At 33.9% G+C, this 24,592-nt stretch overlaps 2 protein-coding genes across 25 annotated transcripts in view; one reads left to right on the top strand and one right to left on the bottom strand.

Annotated features, from left to right (window-relative positions):
• Positions 1 to 24,592, top strand: part of LOC126724288 (E3 ubiquitin-protein ligase makorin-like) — a 133,261-nt gene that overhangs the window by 48,186 nt on the left and 60,483 nt on the right. For 3 of the 7 annotated variants that reach the window (XR_007654856.1, XR_007654857.1, XR_007654853.1), the window contains exons 6-9: positions 4,377 to 4,446; positions 7,853 to 7,941; positions 8,040 to 8,100; positions 8,598 to 8,684. Coding sequence is in view for 2 of the 7 variants with exons in the window: in XM_050428862.1 (XP_050284819.1) it covers positions 4,377 to 4,446; positions 6,714 to 6,992 (349 nt within the window). In the remaining 5 variants the exon portion in view is untranslated. Of the gene's footprint in view, positions 1 to 4,376; positions 4,447 to 6,713; positions 7,182 to 7,852; positions 7,942 to 8,039; positions 8,101 to 8,597; positions 8,685 to 9,392; positions 9,735 to 24,592 lie in introns of those variants that run through there. The other 4 variants (XR_007654855.1, XR_007654854.1, XM_050428863.1 and 1 more) reach the window with 4 other exon arrangements.
• The window catches only part of LOC126724271 (putative disease resistance protein RGA4), a 129,721-nt gene that overhangs the window by 27,007 nt on the left and 78,122 nt on the right, over positions 1 to 24,592 (bottom strand). The window contains exons 1-16 of one of the 18 annotated variants that reach the window (XR_007654848.1): positions 23,889 to 24,024; positions 20,304 to 20,392; positions 20,057 to 20,145; positions 19,613 to 19,700; positions 19,417 to 19,519; positions 19,208 to 19,332; positions 18,727 to 18,828; positions 18,096 to 18,156; positions 17,874 to 17,949; positions 17,375 to 17,434; positions 16,859 to 17,270; positions 16,642 to 16,740; positions 16,413 to 16,555; positions 16,229 to 16,327; positions 15,974 to 16,070; positions 14,530 to 15,059 (exon numbers count right to left, since the gene is read on the bottom strand). Coding sequence is in view for 17 of the 18 variants with exons in the window: in XM_050428816.1 (XP_050284773.1) it covers positions 20,706 to 22,164 (1,459 nt within the window). In the remaining variant the exon portion in view is untranslated. Of the gene's footprint in view, positions 1 to 14,529; positions 15,060 to 15,973; positions 16,071 to 16,228; positions 16,328 to 16,412; positions 16,556 to 16,641; positions 16,741 to 16,858; positions 17,271 to 17,374; positions 17,435 to 17,873; positions 17,950 to 18,095; positions 18,157 to 18,726; positions 18,829 to 19,207; positions 19,352 to 19,416; positions 19,520 to 19,612; positions 19,701 to 20,056; positions 20,146 to 20,303; positions 20,393 to 20,641; positions 22,165 to 23,888; positions 24,025 to 24,592 lie in introns of those variants that run through there. The other 17 variants (XM_050428819.1, XM_050428824.1, XM_050428822.1 and 14 more) reach the window with 17 other exon arrangements.

Below are 24,592 nucleotides of genomic sequence, written 5' to 3' on the forward strand. Positions count from 1 at the left end.
TCTAACCCATGCAATCGAACTCAATCAATAGTACTACTAATAGTTTAAAAAACTATATTTTTTTAATTTATTAATTTGATTTATTTTGGATTTCGGGATTTAGTTTAAAATTTATGTGTTATAGTTTAAATTGTTTTGGTATTTTGAGACTTAGTTTTGAAGAAACTGGAATATATTAGGCTCAATTGTTGTTGTAGAGATAAGGGTCCAAAATTATATATTGGGCCTTGGGTTTTGGCGGAGGACATTGATTGGTCCGAGGACGAATAAACAATAGTGAGGGTGTTAAATTCAGAGTCCCATAAGTAACGTGTGAGTGGAAAGGTTAGGAAAGGTGGTCCGAGGAGGAGTGTCTCCTCTGATAAACGAAGCACAGATCAAACGTATATTCTATCACTCAAAGTGACCTTCCAGGAAATTCCACTGAGAGAGACGTGCATTATGAACGTACTGGAAGAGTGGAAGTTAGGAAATATCTAAGAAAAAGTTACTGTCACCGCATTGAATGCCCTACAGCTAACTTTCTGACTGCATTTATGTGGAGAAGACCTTTGAATAGTGTTGTCTTGGCTATCACAGCTCACAGAAGGCCAGAGAGGGTGTCTGATGGGACAAACACTCAAGTCGTGGCTCAAATGATCAACAAGTATAGGATCAAGATCGTCCAAAAAGAACTATATAATGTAAGAGATCCTCCATGGATAGGTGATCGGAAAATTGTAGAAGAAAGGACTGTAGCAATCAAAATTGTATTAGCAATCTGTTTAATTGATTTATATTAGAACTTACCTCCTCGGACCGTGCCGAGGGTGAATTTATTTGGATCAATCCTTCTTGCTTTTGTTCGATTATCTTTCAAACACATTCTATCCGTTGTCCAACTCATTAGGGTCTAGTTCTCTAACCCACTCTCTACAAATTTATTGTACTGAGTTCACTGGGCCAATATCCCTTTACATTTTGGGTTTAGGCTCCAAAAACGTGTCCTTATAGTTGTAATTATTAATTAATTAAAAGACATGAATTGTTGAATAAAAACCTAATTATTTTTATTAGGTCTCACAGGTGAGACTAACCCAATTCACCTAGGTTGGGTTGCTTTTAAAGGTAACATGGATTGGATTAGCTTGGAGATTTCTCAACTCAAAGGTCGGATTGAGTTGAAAAAATATACTACAAATCTAATCCAACCTGACATACAAATTGAAAGAAATTAAGCCTTTTTATTCAAGAAATATGAGTTAATAATGTTCTTTGAGCTAAGATTTTCCAATTTCCACTAAAAAGAATTCTCGAAAATTTAAGCCCATATGCAAAAGAAATTTCTTTTAATAGTTACATTCAACTTAAATATTGCACGCTAGAAAAATTGAAAGAAGTAAGAAGTAAAATAAAATAAAAATAAAAATTAGAGGATGAAGTATGAACCACTGACATAATACACTTACATACCTTCTAATGGAGATATATTAATACTAATAACAGTACAGTATAATATAATTGGTACATTAGATTGAGAATGCATGATGATATGCAAAAAATGAAAGGGAAATTAAAAAAATTAATATGATTTGTTCTAATTCAAACTTTGCACATTAAAATTGCCAACACAATATTAACCCTTAACAATTACGGTATGTGTTTTTAAATAAAAACATAGCTTAGCCCCATGACTCAAAAAAGTGATGACAATATAGCTTTAATCAAATTAATTTTTAACAAATTAGTATTTGCAATTTGTGAGGGGCGTTTTGGGTGGCCTTTTCGTCCTTTATCTAAATTGTGCAAGAAAAGCCCAAAGCCAATCTTAGGAAATAGTGAAACTTCGTAGGGTTCTTTTGTCTAGATGTAGGTAACCCGCATCTTGTTTTGGGTTTTTTAATTATATAATCATTTTCCATTCTCCCCATAAAATTATTTACACAATAATACATCCATATAATTTTTTCCACGTCCAAATATGTAGCGTGATACTTCAAAATGAAGATATGGACCATTACCATAATAAGACCATTTTTACTGGTTTAACATTTTAATGCTTCATTGTTGGGAGTGTGTCATGGCCTGTAACAAAATAAGTTTAGAGATTGTAACTTGTAACCCAAGCCTCTCCACTCCAAAAGTAAAAGTCTACATTGTCTCTCATTGCCACTCTTTTCAAAATGATTTACATTTAATGTAATTTTTCCTTTTGAAATAATTTATTATTAGTAAGGTTACATAGAAAGGGATTTTTAAGAGATTAAAATTTAGGATTTGAAATAGAGCAAACTCCTAAGTTTAGTGCGTGCTAGTTTTTAAGAAAAAAATATATCCCACTTGGGTGAGATATATTTTAAAAGAGAAATGCTATGTCTACAACATTTCTACAACATTTTTACAACAAATCCTAAGTGGTAAGTTGTTACTGGTTGTTTTTGTTGGGGTAAAAAAGTAATCTTAGTGTTAGTTTTAAATTTGAACCAATAACAACTAACCACCCATGATTTGTTGTAAAAATGTTGTAAAAATGTTGTAGACGTAGCATCTCTCATTTTAAAAAGAAAGTGCTATTTTTTAGGAAAAAAAAGTTTCTCTAGTAGTTTTTTTTTTTTTTTTTTTTTTAAATAGATTTTGTTGAATTACAATTTTAACCATATATTTTATTTTAAAAAAAATAAAAATTATCTAATTAGCTTAGGGGTTTTTTTGACATTTTTTGAAAGCATAACTAATTTTCTGAATTCTCTTACTATATAGAGATAAAGTTTTTTTTTTTTTTTTTGAGAAACAAACACACACACACAAGAGAGAGGGAAAGATGTTCTAACACAAAGACACATTACAACTCCACTCAAAAGATATGGTAACAATATAAGCTTTTTTTTAATAAGTAATAGTTTCTCATGATATAAAACATCAGATGATCCAAATTCAAATTATCTCCAACATACTAATAATTAAATGATTTTATTAAACATTATCTATCTTGATAGATAATGTTTAATAAAATCATTTAATTATTAGTAAGAGGATCAGCACTGAAAGCTAGCGTGCTTCATTTAAGCACACGGCGTCGTTTACAGGTCCCACATGCTGAACACGCTTTGCATTACGGCGTCGTTTGTTCTTTTGTTTAGTTGTTGGCTTGTTGCCCTTTTAGGCTTTTAAAAAATCCAACGCAACCATAGGTTTTCGGTCCAGGTCCCAGACTAGACCGGTTCAGACCGGAACAAAATGTTACTATATATAATTTTTAATATTTTATATTTAAAAAAAAAAACCCAAAAAAACACACACTGTCCTGTGGTGTTGTTATACATATGAAAGACTAGGGGCTAGTTCAGAATTCAGATATACAAGTTTGGAAATCTGAAAATTTCTTATCATTTCTTCCCTTCTCTTCTCTTCCCCTTCTCCCATCGTTCCACATTCCAGTGAACATGGCCTACGGCGTGACCTTTTTGTTTCACGTATCAGAATGGTCCTCTCTTTTGGTAGATTAGTATGCATCCTAGATTATTGAGATAAGTATTTTTTATTGGATCAACCTGGCTTTGGAAAACAGTACTAAATTGGGTGGGGTAGGGGTTCTATAGAAATTAATTGATTTATATATTTTTGGGGTTACCTTTTGTGAGGAATTATTAATGGGCTTAAAGAGGAAGATCAATTCATGTAACTTTGATGTATTTTAAAAATTTTCTTAAGAAACAAAGTTTTTTTTTTTTTTTTTTGGTTGAAGTTTCTGACTTTTGTTTGGTGGCAAAGAAAATTTGGGAGCTGAAATGAAGATTTTGTAATCAGGATTTTTTTTTTTTTTTTTTTCTATGGGACACCTAAATTGGGCGGGGTAGGGGTTCTATTGAAATTAATTGATTTATTTATTTTTGGGGTAAAAGATGATTGGAATTTTTATGATCTTTGATTTTTCTTGCTCCTGCAGGGTTCTCTGCAAGTTCTTTGCTCATGGGGCGTGTCTGAAAGGGGAGCATTGTGAGTTTTCTCATGATTGGAAGGATCCTTCACATAACGTAAATCTTTTGATCTCAGCTTTATTTCATTATATCTGCCCATTAATTTTCATTTAGTAAGGTTTCCTTCTTTCTTTATCATTGACTCTTGCTGCCTTTTTTGGTCACAGATTTGCACCTATTATCAGAAAGGACTTTGTGCATATGGTAGTCGTTGCAGATACGAACATGTTAAAGCTTCTCGAGGCCATTCTTCTGCTTCATCTTCATCAACAAACGCACGCCAAATGCATGTCAAAGTTCCTGAAAGTGTTGGTAGTAAATTCAAGAAACTGATGAACAATTTAGATAACTAACAATTGAAGAATTGTGAACGCATATTGTTGTTCTCTGTTTTGTAATTTGTTATTGTCTCTCTTGCAGGTCCATTGATTGCAAGCACTTTGATTTTGGGAATGGAAACTGCCCATTTGGGAGTAGTTGCTTTTATAAGGTAACCTGAATGTTAATAAGATAAATAGTTATTGCGATTTTCATTTTTCAAAGGTTTCTGGTTTAACTAATCTTAAATGCAACGGTTTTACTTGTATGCTTTACATATAATCAAATTTGATTCTCTTTAGTCTAATGGTTATTGTAAGCATCCTTTACTACCTGGAAAATTATTATTCTGTGTTAGTAAAGATTTATGTCTTATTGATTCTTGATCTTCTGGGATTTTGCAGTGAAGATGTGGTGTTTTTCTATAATTGTTGTATTTTGCATTTTGTTGGTTGATGACTTGTTTTGTCTTTGTGGTTTTCTTTTAATTATCTTTTGAGTAGTTGAATGCATGCTCCGTTGCTTAATTGAACACTATGGTGTTTTACACAAGAATATAAGATAAATTATGCTTTAGTTCAGATATACAAGTTTGGAAATCTGAAAATTTCTTATCATTTCTTCCCTTCTCTTCCCCTTTTCTAAAGAAACATAATGAACTGATATCAAAATCATACAACTTTCTTACTTCTAAGGAAATTATCTATACGATTATATACAATCCTTCTCCCATCATTCCACATTCCAGTGAACATGGCCTACGGCGTTCACCTTTTTGTTTCACATATCAGAATGGTCCTCCTTTTTGGTAGATTAGTATGCATCCTAGATTATTGAGATAAGTATTTTTTATTGGATCAACCTGGCTTTGGAAAAAGTACTACATCATAATCTTAAATGATGATTTGATGTATTATTGTTGTTGATTCTGTTGTCTTTAGTGTTATTATTGTTTTGGGTTGCATCTCAACAGCAAAATGAAGCCTGTAGTCCAGTTAGTTGTGGTAAGACTTTAAGAGTGTGATTAACTGGGCTTGCTTAGTGGTAACTGGAAGACTATGGGATAATTTATTAACTTTTTTTCTTTTTGAAGTTACAGAAGAAACCTTCCTTGGATGACCAATAGGAGATTTAGTTATGTATTATTTATAATTTTGAAATTATATTTTTCGTTGATTGCTATTTTGCTTAGCACTTGGGATTTTAATAGTTTGCTACATGGTGTATCTATTTTGTTTAAACCTGTCTACATATATGAAAACTAAAGAAGGAGTAGGGTATTATTATGTATCTAAATGTAGCATTCTAATCATAAATTACTAATTAGTGTACATAAATAAGCTTATAAGTTATAAGTTCATGTCCTTGTTTTATTTTTTTTGATAAGTAAGTTCATGTCCTTGTTTTATAAATTTATTAATAGTGTAGAAAGAAAAAAGAACATGTGTTAAATTACTGATTGCCCCAAAAGCTTAAACTATTGGGATATGGTAAATTTTATCATTTAACCACATACTTTTAATAACATGAATAAAATAATACCTAGAAAAGAGAATATACCCTTTCACTTGACTATGTTGATACCATCTCTACCAAACACTGTGACCACACAGGTTGGAATATCACCCCTTGTCTTCACAACTTACATCTTACTCTTGTTCTTCTTAGCACTATTAGGAACCAATAACCTACAACTGCCAGCACCTCAGGACGTTTCTGCCTGTAATTCAGACATCTGCATTTCATATCCCCTTCTCACCAGATTATCCCCTGAAGCACCAGTGTACCCCTATGTCACTAAGGATGTTATGGTACTAGTGGTACTTTCCTGTTTGCTTTTCACTAAGGCCTCCCAAGTTTCCCTGTTGAACATGCTCCTTTCTTGCTTCAGTTTATTATTATTGTTGTTGTTGTTGTTGTTGTTATTGGTTAGAAATCCTAATGCTACTACTTGAACCCCTCCCTTCCCTGTACCCCAAGCACGTATGTGCTTGGGAGGTACCAATCCGCATAAGAGGCAGTTGGTTGCTACATTGTGCATTTCAAGTGTCCTGTATCTGTATTCTGTGCCAGGAATTGATATAATCATCTACAAAATTACAAATTGCTTACCTCACTGAAGGCTCTAGCATAGCAAATTAACATTTTCTAAAACAATGTGACAATTTTGTTCTCTCACACTCTCTCTTTTGTGCTTGTTTTTCTGAGTCTCTGTGGTTTATTTTCTGGCTTTATTGATAAGTATAGGTGGGGTACAAACGGTCTATTTCTTTTTTTTTGTGGCAGTTGTATTATCGATGTTCCTAGAGTTGCTGTCAGAATGGCTTCTAGTCAATGCTGTTCCAAGAATTATACACCTTTTGTTTGTAATTTACTTCCATCTAGGAGAGGGTTAGCTTTATGACTCCTTTAATGGGTAGAATGTTTGTTGTGTTCCAGCATAAGGTCAAGCCAGGCTCATACACTTGGAGACATCACAGGCCACACCCCCCCCCCCCCCCTCCCCCCACACACACACGAAGGCCCCCTCCACGAAGATCTGGTTTTGTGGATGACCTGTTTGATATGTTCAACTCCATAGAAGAATTGACATCCTCCGAGACAGCTCTCGACCCCATGGAAGAATTAACATCCTTGGAGATGGCTCTTTTTTTAAGGGATCTAATTCTGGATACATCTGACTCATCAAGTGATGAAGAAGATTTTTATAGCCCATGAGCTACTAGATATAGCCAGTTGTAATCATGTTGATTGTCTGTGGGGATTTTCTAAACATTGCTGTGTTGGCATTTTGTCAGCCTACTACTCTCTGCATTAGCAGAAAGACTTGCTTGTAGTTTTTGAACTCTATATTACGACAAGATACTATTATTTATAATTGATATCTTGGTTTCCCTGCTGGGGTTAGATTGTTTCTGCTTGGGGTGATTACTGGCATTATCCAATGTTGATGTCAATAAGCCTTGGAGTGTAGGTTCTTTGGTAGATATTTGATTGCTGGAGCACATAATAATTTTATGTTTGTCATTAATGGTGCTCAGTTTCCTTGGATACTTTGTAAACAAAGAACTTTCTTGTAGTTTGACATGTACACTTCAATTTCCTGTTCAAAGGTCTTCCTTTTACACATTTTCTCTTTTTAGTGAGTTTATGCTCCTTATAGTTTGATATTTTAAGACATTTGACAAACATGGCCGGTGAAGTGATTACCACTGTGGTGTATAATGTTTGTATTTGTTATATTTCTTTCCCATGAGTGGAAGAGGGGTTACTAAGCTTGTTGAGCTTCTTTTGGAAAACCTTCAGTAAAGGGTTCTGTGGACTAGCTTTATGAAGTGGTTTGTTTGCAAATATGGGTTGTTACAGAAGGCTCATCTTTGTGACTTGTATGTCATGTTACAAATGTACTCATTTTCTGTGCTGCATCATTTTTCTCCATACAGGTTTATGAGCCTTCTCAGCTTGAAAGTATATGCATCTGCTTTTTATTTTCCCTATTTTGGTTATGGGGGTTGCATGCAATGTAATAAGTTCAGAGCCTCATTAGGTTTTTCTGTGTGGATGTTCTCTTATTGCAGCATGCATATCGAGATGGCCGTCTAGAGGAGGTAGTTCTACGTCATCTTGGGTCTGAAGATGGAGAAACTGTGATAGCTAAAAATATTAGGTTTTGTCTGTAGCTTTTGTTGTTATTCAACTCAGTCCATTTTTTTTCCCTTAAATAATTTAATATTCCCATGCTCACTGAGTTTTGGTTATTGCCAGGCTGTCAGAGTTCCTTGGTAACATGCGTATAAGGTGAACAGATGCTGTTTTATAGTCTAGAGTAAGTATGAAGTTATGACTTGGATTCTGCTTTCCGTACAAGTATTTTGTACATTACGACTTGACCTGTGGATTAATTTTTTGATGTTCCTTACTTATCAAAAAAAAAAAAAAAAATTGATGTTCCTTAATCTTAGGAAATTTTTTATTCCAACTAGAGCTCAAACTAATAAATAAAAGTAAATTTGTATACTGTGTACTCGTGGTGCAAGGGTTTTACCTGACCTCTACTTGGAATGCATTAGCAGTCATTGACATGCTAGGTATATTGAGCAAAAAATATCAGTCTTTGACAAATAATGGCTTTGTTGGTCATCAGGAAAGTTTTCAGTGATGGCATGCTCTCGTACTCACTGAATCTAAAGGATTGTCTTGATGTTATAAACTTATATTACCACCTTAGCACTGTGGTTTTGCCAAAAAACTGGTTATCAGTTGCACTAGTTTCATCAATTGCAAAAAGTATCTTAATTGCTTGAACCTGTATTCATATTGCAGGATATCTAATGATATGGAGAAATCATGCGCCACTTCAATTGCTGAGTTCTTTTCAAATGCCAGTGTGGCACTCCAGTTGTTTTTGAGGTATGATGCAATAGAGATATTTATATGCTTTTCTAAGATTTGTGTAAGTTGATGGTTGCTCAGTTGGACCCCTGAAGTGACCTTCAATGTCTCTTTGCTTTACAAATATATATTTTGGTTCCATTGCCTCTGCTGCCCAGTTGTATTTATTCACCTTTCAATGGTGAGATGTTTGATTCTACCTATTATGGGTGTTGGGAATTTTAGGTTTCGGTATTTTTTTTGGTCCAACAAAGATTTAGACGTTTAGTCTTGGCGCAATGTCAAGTGCCTTCCACAAAAAGTAACAAGTTGTGGGTTTTTTTTTTTTTTTTTATTTTATTTTATTTTTTTTTATGCGAACAAGTTGTGGGTTTGACCTTTGTATTTGACTTGATGATTGGTTCTTATTTCTAAGTTTATATTGATAACTTGGATTGACACGAAATTATTGGGCGGTTCTTATGACTCATGCCAAATGAAATATGCGGTAATAGTTTATAAGTCACAAGCTTTTGTTAGGATTTACATGCGCCGTACAAATTAGGTTGCAAGATTCTTCTACAAATCTGTGAATCCTAGGAATTCTTTCTCCATGTCACTTCTTTTTAATTAATTTATGATTAAAAGAAACGGCTGTAAAAAGTCAAGATGAGGAAATTGTTTTTTTTAGAAGTATTATATTTTAGTCACTGTTCTCTGAACCTCTTATTGCTATCATTAACACAGATTTGCTTGCTGTAGGGGACCAGAACATGGAGTGTTGGGCATGCTATACTATTTATCAAGGTGCATCTTCTATCAAAGTAATAAAATCGTCATGCATTGGATGGGTATGTTTGAGAGTTCTCATCAGCTGTCTATTTATGGGATAATGATTTTTAGCAATGGGCGTGCAAATAGCCGTGTTGTTACCTAGTTGAATGGTTCTCCCTCACCAACAGTGATATATTTGGAACTGTTTATATAATTGTTTTTTCTGGCTTCCATTCTTGTCAATATGGAGCTGTGATGACATGTTTTGGGCAACATTGTCTGAGGTCTTTTGTATTCTAATCTGAATTTTTCTGCTGTTTGAGGACATTGGATCTCAATTTCATTTATAGATACTTATATCACTTGTTATACATGAAAGATTAGCTTCCTCTCTCACTCTCTCCTTGCTCACTAGCTCAAAAATGGTTAAGAGTTTCAAATATACGTTTAGGTGCAAAATAACCAAAAATTAGTCGTCAAGATAGAAATTTTACTCTAACTTAATTTAAGTGTATATGTGTGTAAATCTCTTTCTGGGAGACTTGAACTCGGCCCTTGTCCCCCACACCTCACAAGCAATTATACTTGTGGAGTGACCATCACATCAATGGTACACCGTGGTTTAATTGTATAATTCTAGCCTTGAAAACATATGAATGAAGTTTAAACTCTTGATTAATGTATAATTTGGGCAAAAATATTCTTTTCGGTCCTGAAATATAATTTATATTCTATTTTTGTCCCCAAAATATATAATGTCCCTCGTATATCTATTCGCTGTTATGTTTTCTATCGGTGTGTATTACAGAATGCATATTTTTGAAAACAAAATAGAATCTAGATTTTTTTAGAAATGAAAAGCTTATCTTTGAAATATGGCTTTGATTTTGTTTAATTTTTTTTTTAATCTTTTTATTAAACCTGTAAAAAAAATTAACAAGAGTGGAAGGGAACACTGGCGGTAAAACATTTTAATTGTTTATGGACAAAAATAAAACCTTTTAAATCTTAAGAAAGACAATCAAAATAGAACGTGAGATATAATTAAATGAAACCTCCAGCTGCCATTGGTCTCACAGGCTGCTTCCTTACATAGAAATCTTGAGCTCTGAGAAGGTGACTAGTGCATATGCAATAGTGGCAAAAGAGTTGAAACGTGGCTTATTGTGCCATCACAATGATCTCAGTATGTAGTTTCATAATTCGATCTAACTAGGCCAATCTTTTATACATTAAAAACTTTAATCGGAGGGCTGCTTTACGATATTACACTTTAATTAACATTGTTTTCAAAGCTATACTATGGAACAATTTTACAAATACGAACCTTGTGAAATATTTCAAATACGGAATCCTCATGACCTTAAAATCTGATGTTGCTGTGAGACCAAACAATATATACCTTGCTTCAATCTGCCTAAACATTTAGGCAACATCACTCATGCATGGACAGGGATCGATGTAAAAGGTGATCCTCTATGTGTTGAAGCCAGAGCGACACTCTTGGTTGTTTCTAGTTCATTATATACACTCCAAGGGGGCGTTTGATTGACAGTGATGTTGCATATGCTGTAATATTAAGTTATTGTAATCTTACATTAATGTAATCTCAATACAAGAATATAACATTATATTGTTTAAAAAGGCGATGAGATTAAAACAGCATGATATATTTTATAATTTAAAATTATGGTAATGTTAGAAAAAAAAAAGAAAAAAAACCAAAAACCTTAATGTCATATCATCGTAATATACATCATATCAATGACACATTACAATGAACCAAACATCCTCTAAATGTTATTGGATCCATTCAAAATTCTACCTCCGCTCAAAATTCAAAATTCTTATATTTCCTTTCGGCATGTTATTAGATCCTCAAATAGTTTAGCCCATTCCCTTGTTGCTACAACCCCCTTTTATAATTGTACTAGTGCCATTCCCATCTCCTCTAATCCTACTTTGTTTTACTGGTGGAGAAGGTAGAGGGGTTGGTCCTAGGTCTTTGTCTTAATAAATTTGTATTAATCAGCAAAATTATAAATATATATATATATATATATATATATATATTTTATATGTTATAAAAACTAGCAATAGAAGACACTAAGCTCATGCCAAATTTTATGCCATTAACAACTACCCATTCTCTAAATCACATTTGAAAATATACAAGTATGCAAGTATACGTGGTTAGAATTGAAGTTCTATGAGTTACTTGCTATCCGTGAAATATGCATTGATCATATTATCATCATCAACTGTTTTTCCAGTTAGTTTAAGGGTGAGTTTGGTTCGACTTTCAAAAGTTGGACTTTTTGAAAAAGTTGAGTTTTCAAAAAGTGCATAATGAAAAAGTGATTTTTCAAAAAGCTGAGTGTTTAGTAAAAACTGTTAAAAAGTGCTTTTTGAAAAAGCTGAGTGTTTGGCTAGCACTATAAAAGTTGCAGTTTGAGGGATAAATTACCAAAAAGGACAATGTATATATAAGGAGTTTATTTCATACTTAAATCAACTATTTCATATACTTACTAAAAAAAAAAAAAAATAATAATAATATATATAATAATATATATAATTGGTATTATTTTAATAATGTTTAGGTAATTTTTCTTTTTTAGTGTCATAATTATTTGTTATTACCATTAATGACTTCTTATCAATATTATTAAATCTAAATAATTTTCATCATCATGAAGCACAAAATGAAAATGTAAAAAGATAAAATATACACCAATAATCCAAGATTAAATTGTACTACATAAAAATGTAAAAAAATATGATAAAATACATACCAATAACCCAAGTTTAAATTGTACTACATGATATTGGTCCTTATCATAGTTTAGACCGGTCTCATTACAAAATTTGGTCACCAAATTGAACCAACCTTTGGTACTAAAGCCAGCACCTTTTGTTCTATTCCCGGCTTGAATTTGTTCCACACAAATGTTACAAAAGGTAGTTGTCCACGTTGGATTAATATCCCAGTCTGCTCTAGCCTTTTTTACCTCAGAGTTGGAAGTAGTCTTTTTACCCATCTATAAAGTTAACCAACCATAAGAAATGCAAAAAATAGAATTCAAGCCGGGAATGCAAAAAATAGAATGCAAAAAATAGAATTATAATCATCCATGTTGCAGCTTGGACTAGCTGCCAGTGCAGTGTGCAGCCCAAGCTGCACTGGCTGCTGCACTGTGTGCAGCTTGGGCTGCACACTGCACTGGTGCAGCAGCTAGACCAGCTGCTGCACTGTGTGCAGGTCCTCTTCTTCATCATCATCCATCTATAATTACTAACAAAAAAAGGGAGTTGTCTTAAGTTACTGACTATAATTATTTCATTTTAGTTTGCAAGGTACTATGAAATAATACTAGTGCAAGGCTATAATAATGTCCAAGAGGTTAATTCTTATCATTTTATTACAATTTGTAATATTTGTCCACACCATTATAGACTTTTACTTCGTGATATACTCTGTACAACCTCCTTGGCCTTTGGCTCCATTACCTTTCCTATACGGCCATTAATGAATACGAAATATCAAATTTAGTAAAAAACCTTACTAGTTTATGTTAAATTCAAGGACCAAAATTAGAAAGATTCCTTAAAACCAATCACAAGTTAGACCCAAAAAGGATAAAAACAAAAACTAAAATTTACACAGAACTAATTTCAGTTCATGCTAATCACAGATAAATAAAAAGATTATGCATACCAGTAACAACAACATCTCTACCATCCATTTCCAATCAACACCAAAATAATCCAATAAAAACAATTAAAAACAGGTTTGACCCATATAGGATAAGAAAGAAATATATACATCAAATTTAAGAACTAATTTTAGCTTATGCTAATAATAGACAAAAGAAATAGATTATACATACCAAGAAACAAGAACATATATAAAACCCCACATTCAACAGAGCACGCACACCCCATCAGCACTTCACCATGCAGCAACCAACAAAGCCAATATTCCACAATGTCACATACACAACGAACCATATCAACCAGTATCAAAAATATTTATATTTCTTCTGAAAATTCTTCTTTCCTTCTCATTCTTTATATTTCTAAAATACCCAAATCATACTAATAAAATACCCAAATCAGATATCGCATAACTTGAGACAGAGCATCCACAAAAAATAAAATAAAAAATAAATAAATTACGAAGCATGTACCCATAAAGCTTTTTCAGTACCCGGCAAGAGAACAAATATATCTTTAGCAAGAACAAAGCATGCAAGATCTGAAAATTCTTTTTTTCAGCTTGGTAAAAAAATTAAAAAAAAAATTCCAGATCAATGTTGGTACCTGGTGGCTTTGGGTAGCAGATCCGTGTTGCTTGGGGTTTTTTTTTTATCAAAACTCTACCTGCAAAATGTATTTCTCAGATCAGATTAGACAAATAAAAAAAAAAAAAAAAAATTACAGAGGAAGGCCCGTTGAAGAAGACGAAGAAAGAAGAAGAAGAGGAAGAAGATTTTCAACGGATGACAAAAGAAAAGAGAGACTTACGCGCGGAAAGTTGTTACTTGTAGCAGCACAGAGATGAGAGGAACGAAGGAGCTTGCGCAGAGCAGAGAGACCCAAAGTGAAATGAAGTGCCTGTGCGATCTCTGAAGACATGAGCATTTGAAGGGCAATTTCGTAATTGCCTGCTCACTCCAACGGATACCCCAAAACGCCCAAGGACTTTTGGAAAATGGACCTGATGCTTGGCATAAGGACTGATGCGCGTTCAGGGCGTTTTTTAAAACGCAACTTTTGACCCAAAGTTGCGTTTTGTAATAACCAAACGCAATTTTTGGGCCAGCGTTTTGCAAAACGCAACTTTTAGGCTCTAAAAGTTGAACCAAACGGGTACTAAATGACCCAAGTGTAATACCAGAAGCAACCCAACACTGAGTTGGTTGGGTTGACTATAGATTGACTTTTGTAGAAAATGGTATCTGGATGGCACTCCTATGTAAGATTTATTTGTAAAAATTATTATGGCTTTAGAATTCAAAAGATCTCACAAACAACTATTTTGAAAGAAAAAAAAAATAGAAAGCCAAACAAAGAATAAACAATCACACAATAGAGAGAACACTAAGGATTTACGTGGTTCGGCCTTTGGCCTACATCCACGGGCGGTGACAAGGAGAAAGTTTCACTAACAAATATGGAGAGTACAAAGGTCGTGTAGAACCACTCTCACAAACCCAAACCCCAATACACCCAAATAACTCTATATCAAAGAGTTCCCTTTCAACTCTTAACATAATTCAAGGCTAAACAATAGTTGTCGTCCATGCAAAGAATCAATTTGAAAAATGGCTAATAGACAATCCAATTCAAAGACACAACAACATCAACATTGACTACCCCAGTTACATAATTTCTTGATTCAAGACAGCCATTGCATATTTAATGGCTTGGGTAGATCCACCAGGGATGGCATCCATGACCTCATTCACTTTAGCCTCTACTTTCTCCTTGTCAACTAGGAACATTGTCTCCCAACTCTTTTTGTTGCTTCTAGTTTGGTACAAAACTGAGTCAGCTTGGTTCTTTCTATCTATGGCATCCCACTCTTCCTTATCTTCCTTTTGCAAAAGTTTCAGCTTCTTTAACCATCCTATCCACCTGCAACATTTTTGTTTTGTACATACAAACATGGGGTTATTAACATAATTAGGTTACGTATACAGGTTATAATAAAAAATGTGAACGTTTCCTTTTTTTTTTTTTCCAAATCGAAAAACAACGCTTGAAATGCTGAGATTTTAGAAAGAAATGAAAGATGTAGGTTCTTGTAGAACATGGTAGCATGATTGAATGGGGTGATAAATAAATAAATAAAAAGCTCCTTGTGCTACAATATAAATTATTAGAAAGCGGCATATTCCACTAATGGTTTAAATTTTTCTTGATATATGTATTAGTTATTTCTCAAATAGATTAAATAATTATAGTTAGCAAGATAGTTTGGGATTCAGGCTTATTCAGACTCATTCTAATAGTATCTCTGGCCACAACATCTTCAACCACCAGATTCTAATTCATGCCTTCTGTTAAGAACTAAAACTTGTTATATCTAGTTTGAACAAAAACCAAATTCACGATAGTTTTTGCAAATACATACCTCATCACTTGGCATGGTGCTAGCACTGGTTTTGGCTCTACGAAAAAATTTTCAAGGGATTTGTTGGCCTTCATGAACTCTCTCTCATCCGTTTTTTAGATAGACAGAGAACTCTCTCTCACCCTGATAGACGTTAATCCCTTCACTGGTCTGTCCATCTGCTGTGGTGGAGAACACCTCTGATTTGGAAGTTGGTGAATTGTGTTCCTTGCGATAATCTTTGTCATTGCACCCCCCCCCCCCCCCCCCAAAAGTTTTCAAGTCCTTCTATGGTGAGACATACAAGAGCACAATGTCATTAACTTCTCCAGCTAAAAAACAAGAGTCTGGAAATAAAACTGACACAAATAAGTGGAAAAAAAAAAAAAAAAAAAAAAAAAAAAAAAAAAAAAAAAAAAACAGGAAAAGGGCACACCTGAACGGCAGCCCCAAAAGCAACAACTTCATCTATATCTTTGGAGGAAAGCCTATGAGAAAGTTAATTGCAGTTGTAATCCGGTGAGGCAAGTAGACTACCAGATGACAGAAAAAGAGAGTTCAAATCAAAAGAAAGAAAACTGAAGTGATGGAGATAAAACAAATACAGTGATATTGCATATGAGTTATTCTATTTCTGAACATGCATGGTGCCAAACCATGGAGTAAAAATTTCAATTGCCAAAAAGCATACCTGTCTAACAAATCTGAATACAGCTCGTCAAATTTGGCACTTGTCAGCATGGTGTCAAGGTGTTTTGGGCCATCCACAATGGCGATAACGAAAGGTAAACTGGAAAAGAAAATGTTTTTTCTCTGTGATTATGGCAAAGAGAGAGATCAACATAAAGAAAGAAGACATAGAAACAGGCACATACTTAATATTTGTCCGAGTCAGAGATGACAGCTCCATCTTTGCTTTCTCAGCAGTCTCTGTGAGACGTTGTAGAGCTTGCTTGTCATTTAGATGATCTATGCCTTCATCTTTCTTAAAGTTTTCAGCAAGCCAATCAACTATTCTCTATTAAAAATTATAGAATGTAAGGGTGTAATTTAGTCACAACTAACTATAAATCAGAAAACAAAGAATATAAGCTAAAGATCTACTCTTTTCTCTTGTTTCAACCTTGTCCATATCATCGCCTCCTAGATGAGTGTCAGCCAAGGTAGGACGTACCTCAAATACTCCATCTCCAACATGAAGAACTGCATGGGAAAAACATAACAGAAGTATTTAAGGTTCATTACCTATTCTGTATATGTTTACATGTCACAGCTCAGAATTCTTCAAATTTGATTATAGACAAGTGTAACTGATCTGTACCTTAGCTACATCAGCTTCTCAAATCCTGAAACTATCCAGGCAAAAAATCCCATCATCAGATTACCAAAGAAATTTCTTCAGATTATCTGATTCTTCTAGGTAATTGGCATTTGCTAGATGCTTATCCCTATAAAATATTTCTCATGATAGTTCTTGTAATTAAAGTACTGTTATGTATATACTATATAGGTAATAGAGTTACAATTTGAAACACATTAGAAAAAAAGAAAAAAAAAATCATCACAAGTTTGTTTTGTTATTGAAAAAATTACACTAGGATAAAAGTTAGCTTAGGTTTTCACTGAGGGTGGCTGAAAAAGTCCAAGAACTGGCCACCCTGAAATTTTACTTTATCTGAAGATAGGTAGTAATCTTGTTGCTAACACCAAGCTACAGTTCATCCAAATGCAACCTATCAGAAATAAGTTTGAGAATTAACATTAAAAAAAAAGGAAAAAAGAGGGAAATAATACTAGAAAACAAATAGCACCAATTAGGGATATCTGTTGTACCAACCATCAATGCAAAATTACAAACAGGATTCCTCACAGCAGCAACAACAAACTTTTCTGGTGCCTGCAGCATTAGAAAAAAAATATGATCCGATTCTTAAGTGAGCCCCAGTTCATTTGAGAAATCAAATATGAATGTGTATCATTAATCATAACATCCACTTTACCAAGTATTTGCATGCAGTGCACCATGAATTAAACAGAGAGAAATGATAAAAACGTGACACACAAGACCACCGGTCCATGTATGACAAGTAGCCCACTTATAAGTTTGACTTGCACTAATCTCTCAACTATCTAATCCATAATGGAAGAGATTTCTTTGTGGAAAACCACTAGCTGGTAATAGATATCTTAACAATCAAATGCTAGACTCAAAACAAATAAAACTTGGAAGGCACAAGGGATATAGGAGGAAAGATTGAGAGATAAATTAAATTACCAAAAAAAAGAAAAAAAAAAAGAGGGGAAGTAAAAATATACAAATTTCATAATTAAAGCACCTGACCAATCAAGTGGGTTGTCAGCGAGTCCCTTGTCAATGACATGATCTATAGCTGTGAGTAGATCATTTACATCCTGTGCATAACATAGAATAAAGAAAACAGGGTTTATATGAGATTCCCAACTAGTATCGCAATGCAAGAATTCAAATAATATTTTTTAAATTAAGAAGAAAAAAATGACCATAGCAGGTGTAACAAAACTAGATACATAATAAGTACCTATTGCCCAACTTTCCCTGGAAGAGATTGTAATGCTTCTTCACCAAAACCTAGTGAACCTCTGAGATAAATTACCATGTTAGAAGAAACTAGAAAGATAATCAGGCATATGTTGATGTAAGTAATATTGGTATTCAAAATAGGCTTTTTCAAGCATGTGATCCTTAAAATCCTAAAGGACCCAAACAAACATTAAAGATTCTGTAAAATCAAGTAGCATGCAAAAAGCAATTGGCATACCACTTCCTCTTAAACCATGAATAATGGAAAGCAAATAACACTTGAGAGACATTTTTCATTTCTCAAAAGGAGGGGGAAAAAAAAAACTTTAAACGATATTACAAAAAGATTTGCCATCTTAAATCAAAATCTAGGACATAGGACAGAATCCTAAGGAGACCAAAGAAACTATAGTTTTTAATCTCAAGTTTTACAAACAAAGACCTTTTCTGAATATTGTTTGCGAATGCTATAGAAATCACTCCATGATTCCAAATTTCTTAAGAATATTATTTTACATAAATTTTCCAAAAATTCCAAATTTCTACCATCTTTCAATAAATTTGCCAAAAATTCAAAACAAAAGAACAAAGTGTAATAAGATATATTAAGATAGGAGTGAGATATGCACCACATTATCTTCTTGTAGTTGCAGTAAATTCACTAAAAACTGTTTGTTTCCAAATTCAAAGTTCCTACATGCAGATTTCAATAACTGATAAATTCACTAAACCTGAAACAAAAGGAAGAATGAAGAGAATCAGTATTTAGTAAATTCAAAGTGAACTTAGAAAGGAGATGCATGAATGTAAGAAAGTAGTGGCGTTGAATCCCTCTGAATCAACTGACCAGATCTCAAGATTTTTTTTCTCAATAAGTGAAAAAAAAAAAAATAAATAAAAAATCCCTTCTCAGTTCCCAGATAACAATGTAATGAGATAAAACTAAATAAAAATTTATAGTTACATTGTAGAGAACATGATTTTTATTACTCATTTTTTGATTCATATGGTTACAGAGTGAAGTGAGTTACAGAAACTAAAGGCACAAACTGAAAATCATGACCAACCTATTTTAATTAAGAAATAAATATAGTGAGTTAAAACAATTACCTGTTTAGGTTTAAAATTTTCAATAGCTTCACAAAGAAATCGTCAAATATCCAAGGAATCAGCTACGCACATAATGAAGCCATTTTTGAAAAGGAACAACTTTTCTGTTAACACCTTGTTGTGATCTTTATCCAAGCCAAACTACTAGATATAAGTTTGAGAACGTACAAAAATAAGAATATAAATGAAAGGAAAAAAATAAGATTTACCACTGATTTTTTCATTAGAGGCATACATAATTGCAGCAACGACTCGCTTTGGAGATCACAAACTCCAATCTGTTCTTATATATATTCCAAGCTTTTCCATATTCTGCACACAAATTATACTTCTAATTGAAGGAAAACAAGCAGAATTTGGATAATTTATTAACAAAGAAACTGAATTTAAAGGAGATGTATGGACCTGTAGTTAAATTGAACCATAATATCCTTCTGAAATACATTCAATTTAGGATGCGAGCAGTCTTGGACCATTCCCTAGCAATTTCTGCCTGGAATCATTCCAAAAAAGTGAGGAAAAGAAAATAAAACAAAGTTTTCAATATTATGTTTATGTCAGTTTGGCTTACAATAAAAGAAGTATGCATTTGATGTGAGAATTCAATTGATTTTCTTTCTCCTTTTTCAAATGACAAACTATGTATAACTCTATAATTTTATTTTATTGATCCTATCTTCTTATCCAAATATTGTTCATAAAGTAAAATCCATCACAGTACTTCTGCATGTCCAAACTAAGTTATCATTGTACAGTGAACAAAAATCAGCCATAATGTAAGAACCCAAAAACCACACTGGATATTGTTGTTTGTTGATAAAGTGTTAAAGCTAACAAAAGAGCAAATACCTGAATATAAAACAGCTTCATAGAGGGTCGTTGTCAATAAAGATCATTCACCAGAATGTTATCAAATCTAACAAGTGCCAGATTTTACTCTGTTTATTCAGAATCAAGAACCCAAACAAAGAAGTGTCATTTTGTAGTTTATATAAAGGCAGAAATCATTAGAATGAACAAAGAAATGAGAATCATATCTAGAATGAAATTTGTATGCAAAGGGAAAAGAGAATGAAACAAAAAACAAGATAATCACCTAAGCCATGGACTTGTTGCACTTGTTCCTAAGGTTCTGAACATGCCCAGATACTTACACCTCCGTTTGTTCTGTGCTTCCAATTAAATCTACATCAAAAATCAAAGAAAATTATAGTAATAACCCTTAAAAGTTTGGTTGCTGAATGATCAATAAAAATTTAACAAGAAATCCTTTATGTCTCTACAGTTAAGCCGTTCCAATTTCAAAATAAATAAATAAACGTCTCTGATTTTTAATTACCAGAAAACCTAAACAAATTATCAATTCAATTATATAATATTGTTTCTATACAGAATAGAAAAGCTCAGTTTCTTTTGAAAGCATAGAATGCATACCAAGTGAAAGAGGGGAGTGGCCGTTGCAGAAGACGAAGTAGAGCCGTTTGCTGGTGTGGTCTCATCACTCCCATCTGATTTCCAAATTAGGGAAATCCTTATCGATTTTATTTTTGTATTTTTCCTCTAACTGAGGACACTCCACAATTTGTAGTTTTTGTAAAGACTTGAGACAGCCATCATCAGGTAGTGTTGTGAGATTGGGACATCCCCAAATGGAAAGCTTTTCAAGTGAGATTGGATTCCTAATTGATTCGGGGAAAGTAATCAAATTGGGAAAGCCCATAATTCGCAGCAACCGTAAAGAAGTGAGACAACTAATCTCAAGAAGTGATGTCAGATTAGGCTCACATCTTGCAATCCCAAAATATTCAAGTGAGGTGAGCTCCGGCAAAGTCATTAAATTTGGACAGTTTGAAATGCGGAGCTCTTTTAGGGTGGAAATACATTGAAGACCCACAGGGAGAGACTTCAGTTTCGGAATACCTTTGAAAAATAAATCACGGAGACAATTGAGGCATCGCCATTCCATGCCATCATCATGCATGTCTCTGAATGGATCGAACTCCTCGCAATCGACAATTGATAGCAAACAGAGGGAGGTGAGATTACGCACCGCTCCAGACATAGATGTTAGTCTAGGGCAATTCTCAATATATAGTTCTTTGAGAGAATGTAGTGCCCACTCAGCCGGAAGAGACTCTATATCTTCTATAGAAAACAAAGTCATATCATTTAATTTGGAGAGAGGAGAAGAAGAGGATAATGAAGAGTAGGAAACTGACATTGTCTCTTGCAAAGGCTTCAAACTGACCTTGTTTAAACATAGAGATTCTTCGAGATTGGGAAACAGGGGCATGGAAGTCATTTTAGGGCAATTAATAATCCACAAATGAGAAAGAAGAGGAAATAAAGGCAGTGAGTTGTGAGACTGATCTTGTTGATGATCTGGTGTTGACGCAGATATTGTTGCAACTAAATCCCTCCCTGTTTTCCCCCACCATCCCTTCAAATTAGGACATTCCTCTATTGTGAGTGACTTTAAAGATGGGAAGAACGTTGTTGATAATGTTGTGGATGAAGCAGGCACCTCTTTACTCATATCATTGTCGGATATGTACTCCAAATCATTCATCATGTCAAGCCTTAGAGATTCTAAAGAGGGGAGATGAGACAATGGTGGTAGATATCGGCATCTCTTACAATTCTCTATCCTTAAATCAACAAGATTTGTGAGAGAAGAGACCCAACTTGAAAATTTCACACCCTTGTACTGATGCACTTCCAAATGTTTGAGATTTTGGTGTGGCTGGAGGTCTTCTAATAACTTCTCATCTTCATTATTATCTACTTGATCTTGATGATACCATTTTAATATCAATTTTTCAAGATGTTGCTTCTCCCTTAAATTCACAACAATGGATTCTGAGTTAGCTTCTTTCAACCGTTCCAAATGTGAGATCTCTAATGTTCCTTGCAGGTTTAGCTTCTTCAATTCGCCTAATCCACCAGTGTGGGAGGAGGTGCTCACAATGAATAATTGAAATGTTTGAAGTGAAGTCATTTGCCCTAATCCACAAGGCATATGACTCAAATTATCACAACCACGATTATAAAGATGTTTGAGGTTAACCAATTCTCTAAACTTTTTGGGTAATTCTTTAAGACCTCTACAATCATAAAGTTTTAGTACTTGCAAATTCAACAATGTAGTAATTGAATCAGGGAGAGTTTCAATATTCCAATTAAAAGATACATCAAGATACTTTAGATGTATTAACTTCCCTATAGAATTTGGTATTGATTTAATGTTCAGTGCATGTAAATCTAACGCACGCAAGCTCTTGAAACTCAAAATAATTGTTTTCAACATTGACTCATCCAAGCCACCAGATTTATGCTCATTATATGTTAGAAGAAATGTATGTACCTTGACTGCTTTAACCAACAACCTTAAAGTTTCAGTAAAAGATGAGTCAATAGAAAATGGACATGATACATGACGATTTTTTTCATTAATATTTTTTCCATCAATATTAATGAGCCTGCACTCCTCGCCTGCAATAGCTTCCGCAAGATCATGAATTAAATCATGCATCTTGTATCTTAAGCCTTTGTAAGTCCCTACTTCTTCAAAGAAGGACCTCCAAAGTAAATCCTTGAAATACTCATCACCAACATCCTCTAATTGTTGATTTTTGTTTGATGATTGGATAAACCCTTGTGCTATCCATAGTTGTATCACTGTTTCCTTGTCCATCTCATAATCTTTGGGAAACAAAGAGCAATAAGTGAAACAACTCTTTAAATATGATGGGAGATTATCATAACTCAACTTTAAAATAGGTAAAATCTCATTCCCTAGAGTTACATTTTCTAGTAAATTATTCTTTACAAATAACCACTCAGATTCTGTTTCCTTACAGTATAACACATGTCCTATGGACTTTATGGCAAGGGGTACACCTTGACATATTTTTACAATCTCCGATCCAATTTCCCTCAGTGTAGGATTATTGGTCACTTGCCCTTTGCTAAATGCCACTTTCTCAAATAAAAACCAAGACTGCTCTATGGAGAGACCTTTGAGATTAATATATGGTGAATCTGTGTGTGTAATCTTTGCAACCAATTTACTACGAGTGGTTATTACAATCTTACTTCCTTTCAAACCACCCATTAAAATATTCTTCAAGTTAAGCCATTTTTCACGATCTTCATTCCATATATCATCCAACACAAGTAAGTATTTCTTTCTATCAATTTTTTCACGAAGTTTAATTTGCAATTGATCCATTTCAAGATTTCTAGGTGCATCACCTATAGCAGATATTATTATCTTTTCAATAATACTTTTCAACTCAAAGACATCAGAAACACATACCCACATTTTTAACTCAAAATTATTTTTGACTTTCTCATCATTGTACACACATTGAGCAAGAGTAGTTTTCCCTAATCCCCCTATCCCCACAATGGGAATAACCGAAACATTCTCTTCTACATTAGAGTCCAATAATAGTTCTATGATAGCCTTTTTTTCCTCTTCCCTCCCAATAACTTCTTCTTCACGTACAAATGAGTGAGTTGGTTCCCTCACTACTTTAGGCTCTACGTGGTATTCTTTCAGGTGAAACTTTTCCCTGACTTCTGCTATTGCATTTAGCTTTTGCCTCATTGCCTTTATTTTACGACTCATCTTACCACGAAAAGCTAGTTGGTTTGACTTTGAAAAGAAAGTGCGTACCTCTTTTGTGAGTTTATTCCCACTCACCATGCTTCGCCTTGTAGCTTCAGTTGAGAACTCACTCAACAAGTCATCTGCGTCATAAACTGCATCGTTGAGCTTTTCGAGCCAGTGCTTGACTTGATTGTTATGACTTCGCTGCTCCGCTGCATCCTGAAGTACAGCTTGGATTGTGGAAACAGTCTCCTTGATTTTTTCAAGCTCACCTTCGACACCCCAGAGTGATCCAATCTCTTGGAAAGTCTGAGAGCCCAGATTTTCAATCATTTTCTGTGCAAGACCAAAGAGGATTGCTTCGGCCATTTCTTAGTAGTAGCTGAAAGGAACGCTTAAAGAGTGAGATGAATGCTGGCTAGAAGTGATGAAAGTGTGAGTAAAAGTAATGCTGCAGTGAAGGAAGACCGAGTTTTAATGTGGACGAATGTCATCGATATCATTCGTTTTCTATGGTCATTTTCTTGGTACAATCATGCAGAGAAAAAGCAACCAAAAGAAAACAAGTGGAACAGAGGCTTAGTTGGAAATTTTGTCCAGTAGCTGGAAAATTATTGTGCCAGTCATACCATCATTCTAATGGCAGACCGTGTCCAAAAGTTGGGCTCCTGTGTGAGAACTACACTATAAAGTATAAACGCATGGTACTGTAATTTTTAGCTAACCAATTTTCTGTCTTTAAAAAAAAAAAAAAATTATTTCTTAGAAAA

Source organism: Quercus robur, chromosome 4 (assembly GCF_932294415.1).
Source record: "Quercus robur chromosome 4, dhQueRobu3.1, whole genome shotgun sequence".
Lineage (NCBI taxonomy): Eukaryota > Viridiplantae > Streptophyta > Magnoliopsida > Fagales > Fagaceae > Quercus > Quercus robur.